At 37.8% G+C, this 21,009-nt stretch overlaps 2 protein-coding genes across 2 annotated transcripts; one reads left to right on the top strand and one right to left on the bottom strand.

Annotated features, from left to right (window-relative positions):
* Nucleotides 1-2,452: 2,452 nt before the first annotated feature.
* c1qbp.S (complement component 1, q subcomponent binding protein S homeolog) lies at nt 2,453-10,440 on the top strand. Its single transcript, NM_001088909.1, is given in 7 exon segments — nt 2,453-2,692; nt 3,892-3,943; nt 3,946-4,042; nt 6,539-6,626; nt 7,763-7,858; nt 9,604-9,729; nt 9,966-10,440. Coding segments are annotated over 6 exon segments (576 nt in total). The 5' UTR covers nt 2,453-2,692; nt 3,892-3,921; the 3' UTR covers nt 10,113-10,440.
* A 2,644-nt stretch (nt 10,441-13,084) lies between these two features.
* Nucleotides 13,085-18,663, bottom strand: rpain.S (RPA interacting protein S homeolog; the record flags this gene model as incomplete). Its single annotated transcript, NM_001088239.1, is given in 7 exon segments — nt 13,085-13,224; nt 13,321-13,461; nt 16,055-16,118; nt 16,344-16,455; nt 16,995-17,067; nt 17,845-18,033; nt 18,589-18,663. Coding segments are annotated over 7 exon segments (681 nt in total). The 5' UTR covers nt 18,661-18,663.
* Nucleotides 18,664-21,009: the final 2,346 nt, after the last annotated feature.

The following is a 21,009-nucleotide window of genomic DNA, read 5'->3' as shown; positions in this document are numbered from 1 at the left end:
TATATATATAAATATATGTGTGTGTGTATATATATATATATATATATATATATATATATATAAATATATGTGTGTGTATATATATATATATATATATATATATATATATATATATATATATTAAACATTTCACTATTTCATTGTACAGCTTTTTTTTCTAAATGTATGGTACCATAATTAAGGTTTGAAATGAAAGAGTTTCCAGTAAAGTAAAGTATATTTGTTGAATGCAAGGTTATTATGGTGAGAGTGGAAGGAAAAGGGATACGAGGATAGTTTATCACATCATAAGTATAGATCTGTCATCCCAGCAAGTTGTTTTCAGGAACTAACAATATTCATACTCATAGGGGGGGTCTATATGGAACAGGGCATGGTTTGATTTAGGCTGAATTGGGTATGGACTGGACAAAACAACAGGCATGAAATGTTCAAGACATATGGGATAATATATAAAAAGGTGTTTTTGAGATGGTGTCATCTCTTCCCCTTAGCTTTTTCAGTTCTCAGTTGTGTTCTCTGTATGGCCCTCCCCCCCTGCCCCACGGCTGCCTACTCCCTGACCCCTGTCCCCTTACTCGCAGGTAAAGGTAAAGTACAGGGCTCAGTTGAATTCTTGCGCACATTTTGCCTCTTTCACATTACAGGGGCAATGGCTGCATTAGTGCTAGGTGTGAGAAAAATCAGGTGTAAAGTGCACAAAGTTTGGCATATTTTTATGCTTAGAGGTTCTATATTCAGTGTGCATATGCCATAGCATCCCCTAACCAAATGAAAAAAGAAGAGAACAGCTCTCATACAATGAAGGGATTCTGTATGGATCTAGTCCCTCCTACAGAAACTGCTGACTTCTACATTGCATATAAGTAGTAATGAAAAGGGATAAGTATCTGATCACTGCTATATAGATAAAAGATAATACCCTTAAGAATCTCACACATTATATTTTACAAGAGCTACAAGTTCAGTTTCTGGAATGGATTGTAACTGCTGAAAAAGTCAAAGGACACTTGGGGGAATTCTGAGCTATTTTTGTGTACTGGACAAGGGAATAGTACAAATTTGATTTGAATTTTAAAAAAATTTGAATATCGAAATGTATCATGTACTTACTGTCTCTTTGAAAATTCAACTTCGACCATTCGCCATCTAAAATCTGCAGAATTGCTGTTTAAGCCTATGGGGGACCTCCTAGAACCCAATTGGAGTCCATTGGTGGACTTTGAAAAATCAAAGGTTTTTTTAAAAAAAACTTTGAATCGACTTCGATCGAATAAGATGTTTCGATTCGAACGATTTGAATATGGTCTGTTCACCCGCAGGAAAAAAACTCAATTTTTGTTTTGGGAGTTCAAAAAAACTCCCATTACTTCGAAATTCGACCCTTGATAAATCTGCCCTTAAGTGGCAGATTTATTGAGGGTCGAATTGAAAATTCTCAAATTCATCTAGGGAATTATCCAAACTTGTTTTGAGTTTTTAAAACAACGACAATTAGATTTTCGAGATTTATCATACCCTGGCCCTTTAAGACTTTGAATTTGACGATTCCCCACCTAAAACCTGCCGAATTACTGTATAAGTCAACGGGAAAGGTCCAGTAATCAATTTAGTGATGTTTGTAGCATTCCTGATATTCGATTCTTTTTTGGTTGAATTCGATTTCAGTTTTCGAATCGGTAAAATTCGTCCAAGTTTTACATACTCTATTTTATTAATAAATAGTCAAATATTCGAATTTCGCAATACAATGTAATTCGTGTGGAATCAATGGAATTATCATGCAAAGATAACCAACACCCTGGCCTGTTGTCTTTATTATAGAACACAAGGCTCAGTGTAGGAGCAGTAGCCTAATAAGACCTGTTGTTAGTAAAGAAGACCCTGTCCAGTGCCATATTGGTGTCAGCAGTAAGTGCAGCCAAGAGACTTACTTGTTGGTGGAATATCTTTACTAATGATTCTTAAGGAGACTAAGGGGTTCCTAATGTTTCTGCATGTGACATGTCCTATTAGTATGATAGTCTGATAGCTTGACTCCAGTCAGAAATTCGAGGCAGTGATCCCTTCAAACATCCAGCGACACAATGAACTGCCCCAAAACCTGAGGTAGAGGTTGCAACCTGTACTAAACCTACAATACACGTTGGCAACCCTGGGAATTTAGTTGCAGGTCCTGTTAAGAGTCCATAGCCCGCCACTAGAATCCATTATCACTTCCCCATGTTTGAATTTGCAGCTCACGAATAGGTAAGCCGCAGTGGATGTGTCACATGGTAGGATACATGAACGTGACGTCAGATCCTTTCCTAGAATAGGAACTAGCCGCTACCAATGTATAAGTCATAATTGGAGGGACCTCTGTGCGTGTCCACGGAACCCGTGACGCAACTTCCTGCGCGCCACCTCCTTTTCGGAAGGTGAAAGGTCGGGGGTGTCACAGTGTCCTCTTGTCACATACACGTGGGCACTTCCAGGACCATGTTCTCCACTCTGTCCCGAGTTCTCTTCTCCGCCACACGAGTAGCGACAGTACGGCCCCAACAGCTGCTGAGCTCCTTGTGCGCCGCACGTTCCTTCTCACGCTCATTATGTTTGGTCGGTGGGAACCCTGGGCTCAGGCAGAACTTTCTACATCCTCAACGCGGTTTCCCAGCCGTATCTTGTGGTTGCGGGGGGCTGCACACTGAGGGTAAGGGCTCTCCTGAATGCTTTATAAACTAGTTGTTCGTGTGCTATCTATGGTAAGACTTCGGTAACGTTCCACTAGTAATCTATGAGCTCTTTGAGTCATGGATATTGTTTTCTTTGTCTCTCTTCTTCATAGCTGCCTCCCATACATTCAAATGCCACATATTGAAAAGGATTGCTTCTCTTTATTGGTGGCTATTTGCTCTTAGATGTTTCAAACTGTATATCTTATTACAATATACTTATTTTCTTTAATAAATGTTATTTCATCTAGATGAAATTATTTCTGTAATTAAATCGTTCAGTACCTTTTTTTTTTTTTTTTTTTTTTTTTTTTTTTTTTTTTTAAAAAAACCAAGTAATTCTTCACTGCAGTTTCTTTCTCTAGTATGTAGGCTTTGTGTCAGGGTCATATATTTTTATTTTTCATCTGTGCTCCCTTTGCCTAGATGATATATTACAGCTAAATATATTACTCAACTCAAAAAACTCAAAAATGTATATGGGGACAGATTGATAATGAACTATCATCACTATAAACAAGCACAAATTGCTTATGGAGATTATTTTATATTATAACTATTGAGATGTGAAATGATTACTAGTAGGGATGTGTCGAATCCACAATTTTGGATTTGGCCGAATCTCTGAATCCTTTTGTGAAAGATTCGGGCCGAATACCGAACTGAATATTAATCCTAATTTACATATGCAAATTAGGGTCTGGGAAAGGAAAATTTGAAAAAAAAGTGTACTTGCTTGTTTTGTGACAAAAAGGCAAGTGATTTCCAGCCCTGCCCCTAATTTGCATATGCAAATTAGAATTTGGTATGGCCAGGCACGAGGATTAGGCTGAATCCTGGATTCGGTGCATCCCTAATTAATAGTGGAATTTGCAAGTGGAAGAAAATGGCAGACATGGGCATAGCATTTTCTGCAAGTTCAGTTTATTCACTTTCATATTGAAAAAAACAAAAAACATGCATTTGCAGGATAACTCTGCTGTGTCCAGGTCTCTCAAAGAGAACAATGACTTAATTCTTGAAAATGGTTCATTGTTTGTAATAGGTGTACATGGAACTTAAGTTGTGAAGCTTCTTTAAAAGTCTAGAAGCCGTTGTAGAATTTGAAAAATTGTTAGAGATCTTCTTTGTTATTTCAGGATCTAAATGTATTGATTTGTTTTTATAATAATTGTAGGTGACAAGGCTCTTGCTGAATTTCTGAAGGATGAAATCAAAGAAGAGAAAAAAATTCAAAAACATAAGAACCTTCCTAAAATGTCTGGTGGATGGGAACTTGAGGTTAATGGCACAGAGGCTAAACTGGTCAGAAAAATTTCTGGTGAAACGTAAGTGTACTAATGATTATTGCCTATATCCTAGGATATAGTTAAATCCTCCAATGCTTTAAAGTAATTCATCTGCCACTTTAGATAAAATTATATTGTCCTCTTACTTGACCCAGTCCATTATTTGCACATGACTAGATAACACAATTGGTAAATATAGACTGTGCAAAATGTTTTCAATATAGTTAGCTAAAAATGTAATCTATAAAGGCTGGAGTGACCAGATGTCTTAACAGTACACTACTACCTGCTTTGCAGCTTTCTTGGTTTCATCTGATTGGTTACCGGTCTTTAGCCAATCAGTGACTTGAGGGGGGCACATGGGTCACAACGGTTTGCTTCTGAATCTGAGCTGCATGCTGAGGGTTAAAAGCAAACTCATTTAACAATTATGTCCCATGTGGCCCCTCTTAAAGTCGCTGACTAACTAAGCGTTCAAGAGCTGCAAAGCAGAAAGTTGTGTGTTGTCCTTAAGATGTAAGACATCCAGTCACTCCAGGCTTTTTAGATTACATTTTTGGCTAACTATATTGAAAACATTTTTATTTTGCATAACCTATCTGTTTACCCAGTTTTTATTTTAACACTGAACTGTTCCTTTAAAAACCAAATAAGAATAACCTGTTATACAAAGGAGTACATGTGTATACTCCACTTCTAATACTGTACGACAAATAAGATGAGAAAAATCCAGGGAAAGGGAATTATAATTCTTGATTTTACCATTTCAATAGCTAGTAACAAATGAGGACCTAAAAGTGTAAGGCACTATCCCAGTGATTATAACTGCTTACCCGAGACCCTTAGCTAGTGCTAGTTTCATGAAAAGTGCTCTGCCCTTGGGTACTACCAAAGTACCACTTCACAATCTCTTTTTCTGTTCTTGGATCTTGTCTCTGGGTTGGATGTGCATGTATTCATTTCACTACATATGCACAGCTAGACCAGGCCATAGAGCGCATCCAGGCAGAAGAAAATGGCATTGTGATTGTCTTGCAGTAGTACACTGGGTCGATTATGTTTTCAGCAGACGTAAGCAATTATAATGATTTTTTTAACTGGCTGTTCAACTCTGCTGCAGTGCAGAGGATAAAGAGGTTTATGCACACAGATAATAATGCAAAAAATCTGATAACCTGGGGAAAATGTGTGTATGTTGCAAGCATTACTTTCTAAGAGGGTATATTTTTTTTCCTTTAATGCATATTTTCACTTGGGTCCCTTTCTGGTAGTCCGAAAATATATTGGATGTATCTTATTTTTCTTTCATGTCGGAGGGATACACGTGAACAATAGCGTAAAGGGCTCCTCCCACCAGGAGGCAGGACACTGCAGTGATGTCAGAATTGTGGTCTCTCCCTCTTGCCTTTTACCTTGCTTAGCTCTTGCTTAGCTGGCAGAACGTTTTTTTCAGTGTCCTCTTCACAGATTAGGATAAGCCTCTAGAGCAGGGATTCCCACCTTTTTATTTTTTTTGTGAGCCACATTCAAATATTAAAAGAATTTAGGAGCAATACAAGCATGAAAAAAGTCCTTTGGGTGCCAAATAAAGTTGTGACTAAAAATTGGTAGCTCCTAAGTGGTCTGACAGCCCACATAGCTCTATTTGGCAGTACACCTGGTTTTATGCAACCAAAACTTGCCACCAAGCCAGGAATTCAAAAAATAAGCACCTGCTTTGAGGCCACTGGAAGCAACATCAAAGGTTTTTTTTGTCATGTTGTTTGTGAGCCTCTGGTTGGGGATCACTGTCCTGTGCTAGGACTTAACATTGGTCGTTGATTAGCACTGACAACAGGGGTGAGACCAGAGTCCACAGTCTGTCTGCACTCATTGTGTAGGCCCCCTCGCAGGACCTCCCCTCCTCATTTCCAATACGTATGGGTGCCTTCTCCAGACTGATAACCCTTATGGAGTAAGACTACATGGCAGAGTCAGGGTGTCCCTAGTTGGACTGGCAGTGACAAATGCCTCTCTGTGAGTTTAATCTGGAGCTATTCCCAGGTGCTTCCCTGACTTCAGTCAAATCGCAAAGCATGGTTGGGCCGTACTTATTGTGTGACTATGACGTCACCACCCTTCCTGCTGAAATTCCTGAGGTGAGCCAGTCCACAATGCCAAGGGTATTCACAAAGATCCTATCTGTCATGGCGGCTCTTCTTTGTATTCGGCAAGTGGAACGGGCCACAATTCTGACATCACTGCATTGTCCTGCGTCCTGGTGGGGAGTAGCCCTTTACCCCATTGTACCTGTGTCCCCTTTACTACTGTAGAGGAAAGGATTTAATGGTAAGTACATAAATCTTCCTATCATACCTAACCATTTAATGGTCAAACAAATAAATGTGGATATGAAATAATTCTGCTTTATTGTAGAGTGGTGATGATGAAATCCTATGTAAACAAATTGGAATTGCATATGATTTATAGTTACATACAGTGGTAAAATACTGAATCAAATTGCACAAAAAAGCATTTAATAATTTGTCTTAATAGGATTACAGTCACTTTCAACACAAATAATAGCATTCCACCAAGTTTTAATGAGGAGCCACAAGAAGGTCAGAAGGCAGAGGAGAATGAGGTAAAGTTACATTTTCTATCCTTTTTTAACTGAGTGAATTTCATCATGAATGATTTGTAAAATTAAATAAACAACATGTTGAAAAAGTAAATATGTAACACAGGTAGGGGGCACCAAATAACTCGCATTCAGCTGCATCCTTGAACTATATGCAGGCTTGAGATAAATCCCAAATATTTTGTCTTTCGTGAATCTTAACCTTAACCTTTTTTTTTTTTTCTTTTGCTCATGTTTGAACATGGTTCTTGGTTTTAGCATTTAAAACATATATATGTTTCTATAATAGCTTTTACTTTTAGGTAAAACCAGGTTATCCTTTTACTGTTAATTGCCCTGTAAACGAGTTGATCACCTTCAAACACCTAGCTGTTTTCAGATAGTTCACCAGAAATGATGACTTTTTTTTCAACTTTCTATGCATGACCGTTATACTAATATTCAAGTGTAAAGTGTAATTTTTCACCTTCTAAAACAGCTCTGGGGGGGGGTCGCTGACCCTGTAATATTCTCTATTGATACATTTAGTCAATATATTTCTTATCTTTGTCCTTGCTGAGCCGAATACCTTAATTTCATTACAGGCAGTAATGTATCAACTAAATGTTGCAAAATTGTAACAGTTTAGAGTCTGCACCTGAATTACTTAGCTGCCAGACTCAAACACCAGAGAAAGGGACATTAACTTAGATTTTGAAAACGTAAAAAAATAAACAATGGAAAGTAATTGAAAAAAGTATTTCTGGGGAAGAATCTGAAAACAACTGAACTGAAAAAAGTGTTTGGAAGGTGAACAACCCCTTTAAGCAGGCCTGTAATGAACATGAATATATAATCGGTGTGGTCGACATATTTGCCTTTATGTATTTTTATTATATCTTAAAAAAAAGATGAAAAATCTGTTGCAAGAAAAAAAAATGTTTAAATAATGTTATGCAAGTGCACCCCCTGCCATTTCCTTTTGGATAGCCTTTTACAAAAGTTGATAGTGTGCATAGGCCAAGAGGATTTTCATATTTGAGGCCTTGTTTTATTTACTGAAGTAGCAAAAGAATCTATGATCAGCTTGATTTTCTTTCCAATTTAAACTGGTACTTAAAAAAAAAAAATGAATAATAATAATAATTTTTTTTTTACAGCCTGAGCATGTGTCTACTCCCAATTTTGTGGTAGAAGTTCTAAAAATGGATACCAACCAGACCCTGGTTCTTGACTGTCACTATCCAGAAGATGAGGTACACAGTTGAAATCTGTAATATGTAGGTTTTCTTATTATAGCCCTGAAACTTTGCATAACAGGAGTGCAGGTGTGTGCTCAATGATGTGCAGGCTGGCTCAATACCCGCGGTTCGGGCGAGTTTAGGCCGACCAGGTCCACCTCTTGCAGGTTTGGGTTGAGCTATTCCGCCTACTCTCCACGCCCGTGACCTTACACTGCCGGCTTCCAGTTTTATAGACACCCTCCCCTTTTGTGACATCAGTGGGTTGGGTGTGGGTTGCGTTTCCTCGACTCACACATCACTAGTGTGTGCATTTAAGTCTGCAAACTTCATAGTATCAATGTGGGTTAGAATTTGGATTGCATGTGCAGCTAAAATTTCTGGAATCCCTACAAGGTGTGAAGCAATCCTAGCTATACAAGTGCTTGTCTTTTATTTATATTATACTGTATGTACTGCAATACGGTGTTTGTTTGTTTTTTTGTGTGTGTTACAACAGTATTCAGATTTGTGTTATTTAGGCATTTTAAGATTTGATAAAACTAGCTGAAGCATATGTTCAAAGTTCTATTGGAATGCATTGCTTAAGATTTCATAACCAACTTTACTCATGGGTCATTCCAAAATAAAATCATGGTTTAACTGAATCACAAAAATATTCGCAAAGGATTCGGGGGTTCGGCCGAATCCAAAATAGTGGATACGGTGCATCCCTAATTCTAAAGGCTGAAACACATGGCGCGGCTTGGTCCGACGCGATGAGAGGAAACGGACGCAATGACGGTTGTGTCGTATGCACGCAGCAACAAGATCTAAATTTCTATTATTTACCTTATTTTCGTTGCATATGTTTCCTCTCATAGCGTCGGATCGGACCAATCCACGCTGTGTGTTTCAGCCCTAAGGAGCCAGGATTGTATTCTCTGGATCCGGTGACTGTTGGATCTTTAGTTCATTCTCAGCAACTGAATTTTTAGTTTTTAGGGAGGACCTTTTCTGACCATTAGTTCACCCTCCGGCATTAACACACAATTTTTATGCATTTTCCTTCATCCGTGCATTTTTAATTTCTGTAGGCTATCTGAATACATTTGCAAAAGCCTTTAGAAAGTGGCCATGGTGTTGAATATCCTGCTGCTAGAGACTGTATACCGTCCCTCCAGTTTATGCAAAGCTTAAAATAATATGCTATACTCCGAAATAAATACTTAATCATCAGTTTATTTTAATTTAAGTGGCATTTTAAAGAATTTTACCAAACTGGTATATATATTTAAGTAAATATTGCCATTTTATATCTGTGTGCTGCCTTAGAGATCACCTGACCAGAAATACTACAACTCTTTAACTGTAAAATGAAAGGTGAAGCAAAATAAAGAATTGTTTGTCCATTAATTGGCTTATGTGACGTAACATGTATGGTCTGTTTGGTATGCTTGTGTGCACCATGAATTGTAGGATCCCAGGGGGCAGCTCTTATTTTTATTTATTTAAATGGCAATTTTCTATTTATGATTACCCAATGGCACATACTACTAAAAAAGAACATTATTATGAAAATGGTTTATTTGCATGAATCAGGGTTTTACATATGAGCTGTTTTATGTAATATCTTTTTATAGAGACCTACATTGTACTGGGAGTATAGTTTTCCTTTAAAATCCTGCCATTCTGGGCTATATCCCCTACCGGAATACATTTACAAAATAAATGTGTGTTTAAAGTTTTGTTTTTTTTTCCCCCCCTTGTTAAAAATGAAGGTTGGACATGGGGAAGAAGAGGAAGAAAGTGACATTTTCACTATCCGGGAGGTTAGCTTTCAACCCACAGGAGACACAGAATGGAAGGAGAACAGCTATACTCTTAACACTGATTCACTTGACTGGGTTGGTATAGGGGTTTTTTTAAAAGCAGAATTTTACATTTTCATGATATATTCATTATATTTACATGTCAAAAAACGAATAACTCAGTTTTGCAGCTAATATTCACAGTCCAAAGCTGATCGGTTGCTTTGGATAACTGGTCTGGTCATGTTTGCATGTTTCCCCACTTTATATTTTAGATAAAGACTCTCATATATTTGTACATTAACTACTCTTGTTTGACTCTTTTTTTGTAGGCCCTTTATGACCACTTGATGGATTTTTTGGCTGACCGTGGAGTGGATAATACTTTTGCTGATGAGCTAGTGGAACTCAGCACTGCTTTGGAACACCATGAATACATCAAGTTTCTAGAAAATCTTAAAGACTTTGTCAAATGCTAAGACATTTTTCAATCACTTTCTTTTCAGAGGCTGTATCCTGAGTAGGCTCTTGTTGCATGTCATCTAGTTTAGCTGACATATGGGGTGTTAAATCAGACAGATTTAAAATTGTGCAAAGGCAAGAGTTTTTCTTTTTTTTTACATTCTGTGCAGTCACTGATCTACAAAAGGTCAGTTTGTAGAAAACCAATATCCTCCATAACACATATGGTATCTGGTTTATTTATATAACAATACTTGTGTAAACTCATATGTAAACTTTTTTTTTTTTTTTTGCTAATATAAGGCTTTATCTGTTATTTTTTTAATAAATATCTTTCAGAAATCACTCTAATTTCTTAAAATAGAAGTCAATTTCTGTGTATTGTTTCCTGCGTGTGTGCTTGCAGTTTGCACAATTTTTTTTAACCATGTGCAACGTTTGTGATGTGCGGGTTGACTCTACCCTAACCCATCCTGCACTTCTGTTTATAGGCCCGCATCTGACCCACCCATCAGTGACATTACTAAAGGGACAGGTGCATGCCTATAAATAGCTGCAGCTGAGACAGGAAGGTCACAGGTGGGGGAAGCAGAAGAAAGAACTCTGCCCACTAACCATGGGTATTGGACTTGCCCACACATCACAATTTACTTAAATACCACAAAGGCCTGTGGCCCTTTCTAAACCCACCCACTCCTTGTGTGGCTGCTTTGTTTATGCTTTAATTGGTATCCAAACTGAGATCAATTTGCCCAACAATATGTCAATTGGTAAAGCAATACAAATTGCAGGAGGTGAATTCACCGGCTGTTATGACTGACTAGTGCATGCGCTGATTTTTCTAGCCAATCTATGGATGAAGCAACCAATAGTCATAGCTCAAATATATGATGATATCCGCTAACCAATATAGGTACATACATGTGATTTTATCACTACATATGACCAGTTTGGTTGTGAAACCTTTTATCATTTGGGCAGGTACATTTGTAACATAATGCTATTCCAGTGGATGGAAATTCTTTCAGCTATTTTCTTGGTCATGTACAACAAATGTGGCAGTATAGTTAATCCCTTTGAGGAAAAAAAATGAAAATGGAATCTGCATACTTTCTGGTGCAGTGTCATTTTATGCAAGATCTAAATACAAAACACAGTAGTGTTAAAACTGGGTGCATAACACCAATACTGGTGTAGTATTAGAAATTAAAGCTTGGGGCCAGCGTTACAGATCTGCAAAGCACAGTTAGCATTCTGCCATTTTGATGTATTGTCTTGACAATACATCTTAAAGCCTGCACAAGATGTGTACTATATAAACCAGATGTTCTTATAAATACAATCAAATGGTGCCTTTATCTTTACCAAGTTTGGATTTCTTACTATAGCTATTTGTAGCAGAGAAACCAGTATGTGCAATTAGGTTATTTTGCCCCTTTTTTCTTTTTAAAGGAGATGGACTTGGTTAAATTAGAAGTTCCAGTTTAAACATTAACTGCTAATGCTGTAAGCAGCTATGCAGAGTGGGTTACAGACCAACTTTGCTGGCAGCTGTCTTGCATCATGATTTATGTGCACACATCTCCTTGCTGTTATGCTATTGGTAGGCTGTATTATCCCCTGCCTATGCTAAGCTTCTTAGCAGGGTGATCCAATTGGCACTTGCACATATAACAGCAGCAGGAAGAAATGGCAGAAGGTGGGCTCTGACATCAATAGGACTTGTTTTGCTGGAGTGCTCTAGCTTAACCTCAAGTTCCACTGACCGACTCTGCAGTGAGAACAATGTGTCTAAAAGCAATAAATGCCAAACATGTAAAATCTCTTCCATGGCACATAAGTGCATAGTACAGTTAGATGGAAGTTATACTTTGCAAAGTAAGTGTTTCTCCAAAAGATGAACCTCTCCTTTAAGAGCCAGCTAGGTACATGGCAGTTCTGGCCAAGTGCTGCCTGGTAAGTGATTTTTAGAAGCATAAAAACTACCACGTGGCATTCACATCTGCAAAAAGTCTACAGATTTCAGTTCCTCCTACCAGATACATGCTGTATGCCGTTGCATCTGCTAGGAGTACTTAAATACTCTGCCACAACCATCAGTGATCTGGTAGAACATGGATAGTCACTAGACTATACAGTAAGCACTGTGTAGGTGCAGATAGCAAGACGCACTGCTTAAGGATCAAATTGAAAATTCTAATTTTAATTTGAGTTTTTTTATGGTCAAACTGTCAAATTAGACTAGGGAGTTATTCAAATTCGATTTGAGTTTTTCAAAAAATTCTAATTACATTTTCGAGATTTATTATACACTGGCCCTTTAAGAACTCAAATTCAACTATTTTCCACCTAAAACCTGCCGAATTGCTGTTTAAGTCAATGGGAGACATCCAGGCACCAATTGGGAGTTGTTTGCAGCCTTCCTCTTTTTCAGAGAAAAAAAAAAACTTGAATAAGGTTTTTAAATGAGAAGCAAATTTGATTTTTTGGGTCTATTCCATTCAGAGTTTTTAAAAACTAGATGTTTTAAGTTTTAAATACATTTTTATAAAAAAAAAAATGAATTTGAAATTCGACCCTTGATAAATCTGCCCCTAAATGTGATTGCCTCTTGCACACGGCGACAGTGGTTACCAAACCTGGGGCTCAATTGAAATTTTAAGACCCTTCTTAGGTCTTTAATTTCATTCATAGATTCGAATATGAAATTATTCTACATTTGGGAATCCAAAAACCGACCTCACTGCATTAACAAACAGTTTGTGCATTTTTAAATTTACGTAGAAATTGCAGAGATGTAGAATCTAAACCTTAATTTTGTTTAGGAGGTTAAGGTGTTGATTGTGTGGAGAGGAGAAATAGTGGGGGTGATTGTGCATTTTTTAATTAATGGGAGAAAGCAAATGAGTAAACACATGAATGTTGAAAAAAGAAAGCAGCAAAAGTAACTGCTAGTATTAAGTCCTTTTGAAGAGGCAATGACAAAGACTTTCAAAAAGTATTTACTTTATTTAACATTTAGAGATTATGTATAAAAATATAAATAAATGCGAACTCTTTACACATCAAGTTGAGCAAGAAGAGGTCCTCCCTTCCAGGCTATAGGATGACAACCATTGCATCACACTCCTAAAGTGAAAACACTCTGTTAAATGCATATATAGAGTTAGTATTACTTCAGGGCCTTCCACAACTATTATCAATGCTCACATGAAGGATACTTACTTGACAGCTCATAAAGAGACTGGCTGCCCCTCCTAGCTCAGTGGCAACAGAAAATACAGGAAGCTTGGTGCAATGGTATCCATGTGAAGTTAGGCTGGACTCCAGTAGAGAATGCAGTTTTTCTATGCTCATCCCCTGAGACTGAAAAAAAAAAAATACATCAAAACAGGAAGCTGGACTACAGAAATTATGTAGTGGCACCTTACATAGGAATGAAAGTCCGCTCTGGATTTCTCAGACATTGCCATAAGGTCTTTAACGTGTTTTATTTTTTTTTTTTTTAAGGGGAACTAATGAAAATGTAATATTAGCTTCAGCATACTGAAACTAAATAAACTTTCTAAATACAACAAATTAAACTTAATGATTTCAGAAACTTTACAAACATTTTTATCTTCACTATTCCTCTCTTAGCATCTGTTTCTCCTCATTCTGTCTTCATTCAGGAGTTGGGCGTCAGGTGAATGATCCAATATATCATAAAGAGGGCTCCTTTATGTTTTAGAGCTCACTTTTAATCACCAGACATCATGTCCCTCTACATGCAGAATTTGTGCAAAAGGCAGATTTTTTTTTAGATTTTGTTTGTACTCGAATCAGTTATTTGAGTGAGCTTTAATACATCTGCTAGGAAAGGAAGCCCATCTATAAGATATATTGGATCATTCATCTGACACCCAACTGCTGCATGAAGACAGAACGGGGAGAAAGATGCCGAGAGAGGAACAGTGAATATAAACTTTATTTCAGAAACAATGCAAAAACATATATATTTTTATTTATAAAATTTCTTGCGTCATTATGAGGAAGCTTCTATTAAATTTTCGTTTTGTGATAGTGCCTCTTTAGGTTCCAAGTACTACAACACTTCAGTGGTTTGTGTTCAAAGCAATGTTCCCTATAATTCCTTTGCAGCCATGTGCGCACAAGAGATTTTTTTTGTTTGCACATTTTAAACTTGTAACAATTTGTATTGTGCTGGCCTCAAAATTTGTGTGTGCACAGCTTAGAGGTAACATTGGTTCAGTGTGTCTACAACAGTGCTATCTACCTTCTCCAGAGTAGTGAACCGATTATGCAATTCATTACATGACTTGGCCGTTAGTTATGTCATACCAGGAGATCAATGTGGCAATAAAAACCCCACAGAAGGGAGCATCAATGCCTCTAGCTGGAGAGCCTTGACTTACAATACATTTAAAAGAATAAAGCTAAATGGGTCCTTTGTAGATAGTGAGTGCTTTTCCATTTACCTGGGAACTGTATAATCAAATACAGGGAGTAGTGATTTTAGCATTCATCTTCACAACAAAAATACACTACATTATTATCAACATGTATTTATATAGCGCCAACATATTGCGTAGCACTGTAAAGTAAATGTGATTATACAACTACATCACATGAATTACATACATAGAACATATGGAGTAACAAACCTCACAATCAAAACAGGTACAAAAAGGCGAGGAAGGCCCTATGCATAGGCATACAGTCTAAAGGGAAGGGAGTAATACACAAGGTGTGGGAGTGGGCAAGATCGAATTAAGTGGGTGAGAAATGTGGTATTGTATGTGGTGTTGGGTTTGGTAGTTTAGCAGAGTGAGGGTAGGCTTCGCGAAAGAAATGCGGTTTCAGAGATTTCTTGAAAGCAGAAAGGTTGGGAGAAAGTCGGACAGAGCGTGGGAGAGCGTTCCAGAGGAGGGGTGAGGAGGTAATGAGAGAAGAGTTGAGTAGCAGGTCAGTAGAGGAGCGTAGTAAGCGGTTGGGTGAGTATATAGAAATCAGTTCAGAGATGTAGGGTCAGGCAGAGTTATGAAGTGCTTTGAAAGTCAGTGTCATTAATTTGATTCTGAAAGGTAACTGAAGCCAGTGCAGGGATTGGCAGAATGGCGAGGCAGAGGAGGAGCAGTTGCTGAGGTGTATAAGCCTCGCAGCAGTGTTCATTATGGACTGGAGAGGTGACAGTCTCTGGAAGGGGAGGCCAATTAAAAGAGAGTTACAGTAGTCTAGACGCGATATGATGAGAGAGTGAATAAGAATTTTGGCAGCGTCTTGGGTGATAAATGATCGTATTTTGGATATGTTCCTTAGGTGGAAGTGACATGATTTAATAAGTGACTGGATATGAGGAGTGAATGACAGGGCAGAATCTAGAATAACCCCAAGGCACCGGGCCTGGGGAGAGGGGGTGATAGTGGAATTGTTAACTATAATCTATACTTCCGGGATGTTACTGGTGTTAGCTGGAGGAAAGAGAACCATTTCAGTTTTAGAGAGGTTTAATTTAAGGTAGCGTTGCGACATCCAGGTAGAGATAGCGGACAGGCAGGAGGGGACGCGAGTTAGGAGTTCTGGGTTGAGATCAGGAGATGAGAGAGAGATCTGAGTATCGTCAGCATAGAGGTGGTAGTGGAAACCATACGAATTTATGAATTTGCCGAGGGAGGAAGTGTAGAGGGAGAATAGTAATGGTCCCAGGACAGAGCCTTGAGGAACTCCAAACAGAAAGAGGTAGGGGAGAAGATGATCCTTCAGTGTCTCCTACAATGGAGTAACGATTGGTGATGTAAGAAGAGAACCAGGAAGCGCTTTGTCACGAAGGCCAAGCGACTGGAGGAGGAGAGGGTGATCTACAGTGTCAAATGCAGCTGACAGATCAAGCAGTATTAGTAGTGAGAAATGTGTTGGCTTTAGCGGTTATACAAGGTTTACAATATATTGACCTACTTACCTGTGTGTTAATGTATACACCACACTGGCAAACTATGAAGCAGCTTGTTACAGTTAGGTAATTCCTGTAAATAGAAGTTTCATTTAACTTTCTTAAAAAATGTAAATATTCATTTATGAATACTGGGCAAACTTTCACTAGTGCACTAACAAAGCCTAAATTTGTCTTAATGAATGTGTCTGCTGCTAATAGAATAACGAAAGTATTTGGCTAACTGCTTCCTGCAAGTGCAAAATACTAGTATTAGTAAATAGGCTGCAGTAACCAAGCAAAGGGAGAGTGTACATACCGATTACACACGGGACACACTATCTGATCTCCTGTGCTGAGCTCAACTACAGAGTCTAAACACTGTTCCTCAAACTGTAGGATATTCTCAAATTCTTCAATCATTGCTTTTTCTGAAAGAGAAAGTTTGGTTTTTCACAATTTACAACTGCTTCAGAAAACTGTATTCTCCGACATGTAAAAGTGCTGTTCCCATCAACTGTTACACTCGACAGACTGCAGATTAAAGTTACAATAAAGAAAAGTTATGGTAATGAACTTCACTTAAGCACAGAGAACTGCTGCAACGTTGTGCTGTTTATTAACCACTACGTTTCGAGCATAGTACTGTCAAGTGTCACTTAAAGTGCTATGCTCGAAACATGTAGTGGTTAATAAACAGCACAACTTTGCAGCAGTTCTCTGCGCCTACTTGAAGTTAATTACCATAACTTTTCTTTATTGTAGTTGTTGGACGGAAGAGACATTAATTGAACTGCATATTGAATCCCTACATTCTATTCATTGCAGATTAAAGTTACATGCGGGTCCCATAATATCACCAACAGAGATGAATGACATGACATTACTATGAACAATGAATGATGCAACTGGAGGAAATTAAAAAAAAAAAAAAACAAAAGACAGCATGGTGAAAAGAAAACTAGATTACCTTCCAAAAGAAGCTCTTGTTTTATTTCTTCAAGAGTTGCCAACTCATCAGGATCCCGCATAATGTTTAAAGCCTAAAACCAAACATTGGAAAAGAATTTAGTATCAGGAGTTTAATCAGGAGATTCAGGTTTTTAAAAAGGTGTTTATCCTTCATGAAAGAAAAAGGCATACCACAACCAAGAAATAAATTAATATACTGTAAGTAAATATAAACTGTGCCTAGTCAAGTAAAGTTTGTAGATGAAAAATGTTATCCCCTGTTGTAAGTTGAGGATATAAGAAGTCACCTCTCACTTTAGATGTCCATTACCTGCATATAACACAAAGCTAGCCAAGGATAAGAGTACAGAATGCAAGTTTTTTTTTTATTGTATTATAATTTTTTTTTTCATTGAATCCTCCCTCACCCCCATCCAAGAGTTGTCATCTAAACAAAGTCCCACCTGGTCTAGTGTTCAAAGATAACACAAAATCAATATACTGTAGATCACGCAGTGCAGAACAGTCATCCAGTTTTCCCCACCTAAAGCCGACCTTGCACAGACCATGGTATAGAAATGCTTGCTTCATAGTTTAAGCAGTGATCAACAAGTCAATGCCAGCACTGCTGTAGGCAAATGATCAAGAGTGCTAAAAAGCAAATGAAAGCCAGCACGTCAATTTCACTTCTGCATTCACAATTTTGTAATATCACATTTCCAGCCTCTGGGGTTGAAGCCAAGTACATTGTAGTGTCGGAGATCCTTGACCTGTACCCTTCTCTGAACTAAACAGATCATCTATACTGGGTGTGGCTGCATTCACATCAAGCAGCTGTCCCCAAATTTAGCCTTAACTGATTAGATTACCTGGGAAAATGCCTCTTTCTTCCACATGGATGGAAAGCTCCCATTTTCAGACTGCATTGCCTTCCATTCTTCCTCCATCACCTCCTGCACAAGGAAAGAGCCACCAACCCCGCCATGGATCCTTTCCCCCACCTGACGAAACTTATCCAGGAGCTTGGATCGGTTACGCTTCAGTCGTTCAACACATCGCTAAGGGCCATAAGAAGAGCAACAAAGTTTAACTTGTTAAACACTGCATGCATCTCCATTGGAAACCCCAAAAATTAAAGAGGGTAACAGCAGTGGTAATGATGCACCTAATACATTATTGTATTGCAGGATACTACTTGATATCAAGTGTTTAGGGTTCAGATTCAGTAGGGAGTTTGGGCAATTATGCAGAGGGTTCAGCATTCACATACATAAGGGTTGGGTTTAGGGACATATTAAAATAGGAGACAGTCAAGTCCTTTATTAAAACAGGTACAATAACATGATCCCCCCATCAGGAAAACCCATCTAAATAAGGAGCTATTGACTTACAAGCAGAGTAATTAGGAGGTTATAAACTACAACATCCGGGTTAAGAAAGTACTAAACGGGTTAAGTAAAGCTTATCTGCAGATTTGAGTTGATCAGTAACTGGATAGAAATGCCATAATTATTTCAAGTCTTAGGAGAACCCAAGGAGAAAACCAATACCATAGTTTACCGAGCCCCTAACCACTTGCGCACGACAAGGAAACCAACAATGATCTCAGTCACCTTTCTATAAGTTTCCTTCCAAGGAGGAGTAGTTCCCTTATACAAGGCGCGATGCCTCCTTTCAGCCTCCATCGCTATCAGCAGAACAGCGATACTATCAAGAAGTGCGGCTCAGTAAAAGTATTTAAATACTTCCTTACCACGTGACAAGGCGCGCTTGAGGCGAGCGCGGTGCGTGATGGATATTGTAGTCTTTTTCGGGAGACAACTGCTATACTGCTGGCGATTGAAACGCAGCATAAAAAGCTGCTTTCAAAACGTTGTGTATATAGAGATGTAGTGTAGATTTCTTTGCGGCTGGAGACTACTTTTGATAATCACAGAGATCTCCACTTCAGAAGCACCAATATTTAGATCTTTACCCACCAGCAAATATTTTGCTAGTTTGCAGTGCCTAATATATATTTCCCCTGGATAAAGTGGCAAAATAGATTTGTGCTGGTTAGTTAATTGTGTATATTTGGGCACAGGGCTGCGTCAGAAATCACTATCCCCATAGGACAAAAAATTCTAATTGTATAATATAATTAGAGATTATATTTATGGCTAGCTAACTATATTAAATTTGAAACATTTTTTATTTTGTTTCTCTATTTACCCAGTTTTTATTTTTATAATGAGAAACAATTCCATTAGGGGGGGTTTAATTTGAAAAGTGCATCACAGCTGGGCCCCTTTTAGGTCCGGGATGTTTTGGCCACACCCATTTTTGTGATCGCACCCCCTAATTACTATGTCCATTTGGCACGTTATTTACGTTTGAACACATTTCTGTGGTTTTTATGTGTTATTACAGTTTTGCTAATGAAGATGACTTGCCCTTTAACCTGCAAACCACAGTTTCCCCAAGAGACCTGTATCTTAAATTGTTACAAGTATCTAAGTATCTATTCTGGGCTCTCTGTCAAAAGCCAATTACGTTAGAAACTATGTATCTTTTTCTGGCTGTTCAGTGCAGGAGATCGAAGAGAAAGTCAGAACATTTCAGTAACAAAACCGGGACTGCGGGTTGAGCTGTCAAAATCATAACGGGACAGTTGGGAGGTATGCTGTACCCCAGTGCTTCCCCTGTTTGGCCACAACTTACATTTGTGAAATAAGGTGTGGCAAGCATGCAGTGATTGTCCTCCAACAACCACTACTTTAATTAGGGTGAAAATAATGATCCACTCTGAGCATTTTTTAGAACTTATTTCATGTTACCATTTTATGTACAGAAGAAATTTTGGACATTGGACATTGGTATATTAAGCATGAATGACAAAATATATTGTCTGCTGTTGCCCATAAAGTCAAAATTGTAGACATGACACTCAGGATGAAAATGGAGTTATTCTAACAGTGTGAGTGTAGCAACTTTGTATGGCCATGGTGTTAGCAAGGAATCTCTGGGCACACATATAACGGCAATATGGTAGTGTCAGCAGAGGTTTGCCACCAAGAAAATATTAAATAGGGCCATTGAATGAAATTGTGTAAGGGTTAAAGATTTAAGTAGGGCTTTCCTTATAAGGAGTCATATGTATACTGTCATATATGTTTATGTTTAACCTTTGACCTAGGCACATTCCTAAGGTATGCATATTCAGTAGCCTGTGCGATATTTAAGTGTCCCAATCAGAATATACCATGTTAAAAGAATTGTTCACCTTTGAGTTAACTTTAAGTATGTGGTAGAGGGTGATATTCTGAGACAATTTGCAATTGGTTTTAATTTTTTATTATTTGTGGTTTTTGAGTTATTTCGCTTTTTATCCAGCAGCTCTCCAGTTTGTAGTTTCAGCAAACTGGTTGTTAGGGTCCAAATTCCCCTAGCAACCATGCATTGATTTGAATAAGAGACTGGAATATGAATAGGAGAGGGCTTGAATAGAAAGTTAAATAATAAAAAGTACAAAAAATGTGTAGCTTTACAGAACATTTGTTTTTAGATGGGGTCAGTGACCCCCATTTGAAAGCTGGAAAGTGTCAGAAGAAAAAGGCAAATAATTTTAAAAACTATAAAAAAAAATAAACAGTAAGGACCATTTGGAAAGTTGCTTAGAAATAGCCATTCTATAACATATTAAAAGTTAACTTACTTTAAAGTGAACCACCCTTTAACATCTATCCAGTGAATTCTAAAATATGGTAATTTGTAATGTTTAAAATTATATAAATATATGTGTTAAAGATGTGCTCGGGATCAACAACATGTTGATATTGTTGGTCCATACAATTGTGTGTAATAAATCCTCTATGGGGTCAGTAGTATGTTGGTATTGCTGATCCACACAATTGTCCATACAATTGTGCCTAATTGTGTGTTATAAATCTTCTACAGCTTTGTCTCACCTTTGATTTATTCAGGTTTATAGGTTTATATAATTTAACTTGAAAATGAAGGTAATAACAATAATAAGAATAAGAAAGGATAACATT

Source organism: Xenopus laevis, chromosome 2S (assembly GCF_017654675.1).
Source record: "Xenopus laevis strain J_2021 chromosome 2S, Xenopus_laevis_v10.1, whole genome shotgun sequence".
Lineage (NCBI taxonomy): Eukaryota > Metazoa > Chordata > Amphibia > Anura > Pipidae > Xenopus > Xenopus laevis.
Note: the sequence above shows the minus strand (reverse complement) of the source record. Positions and strands in the feature narration are given on the sequence as shown.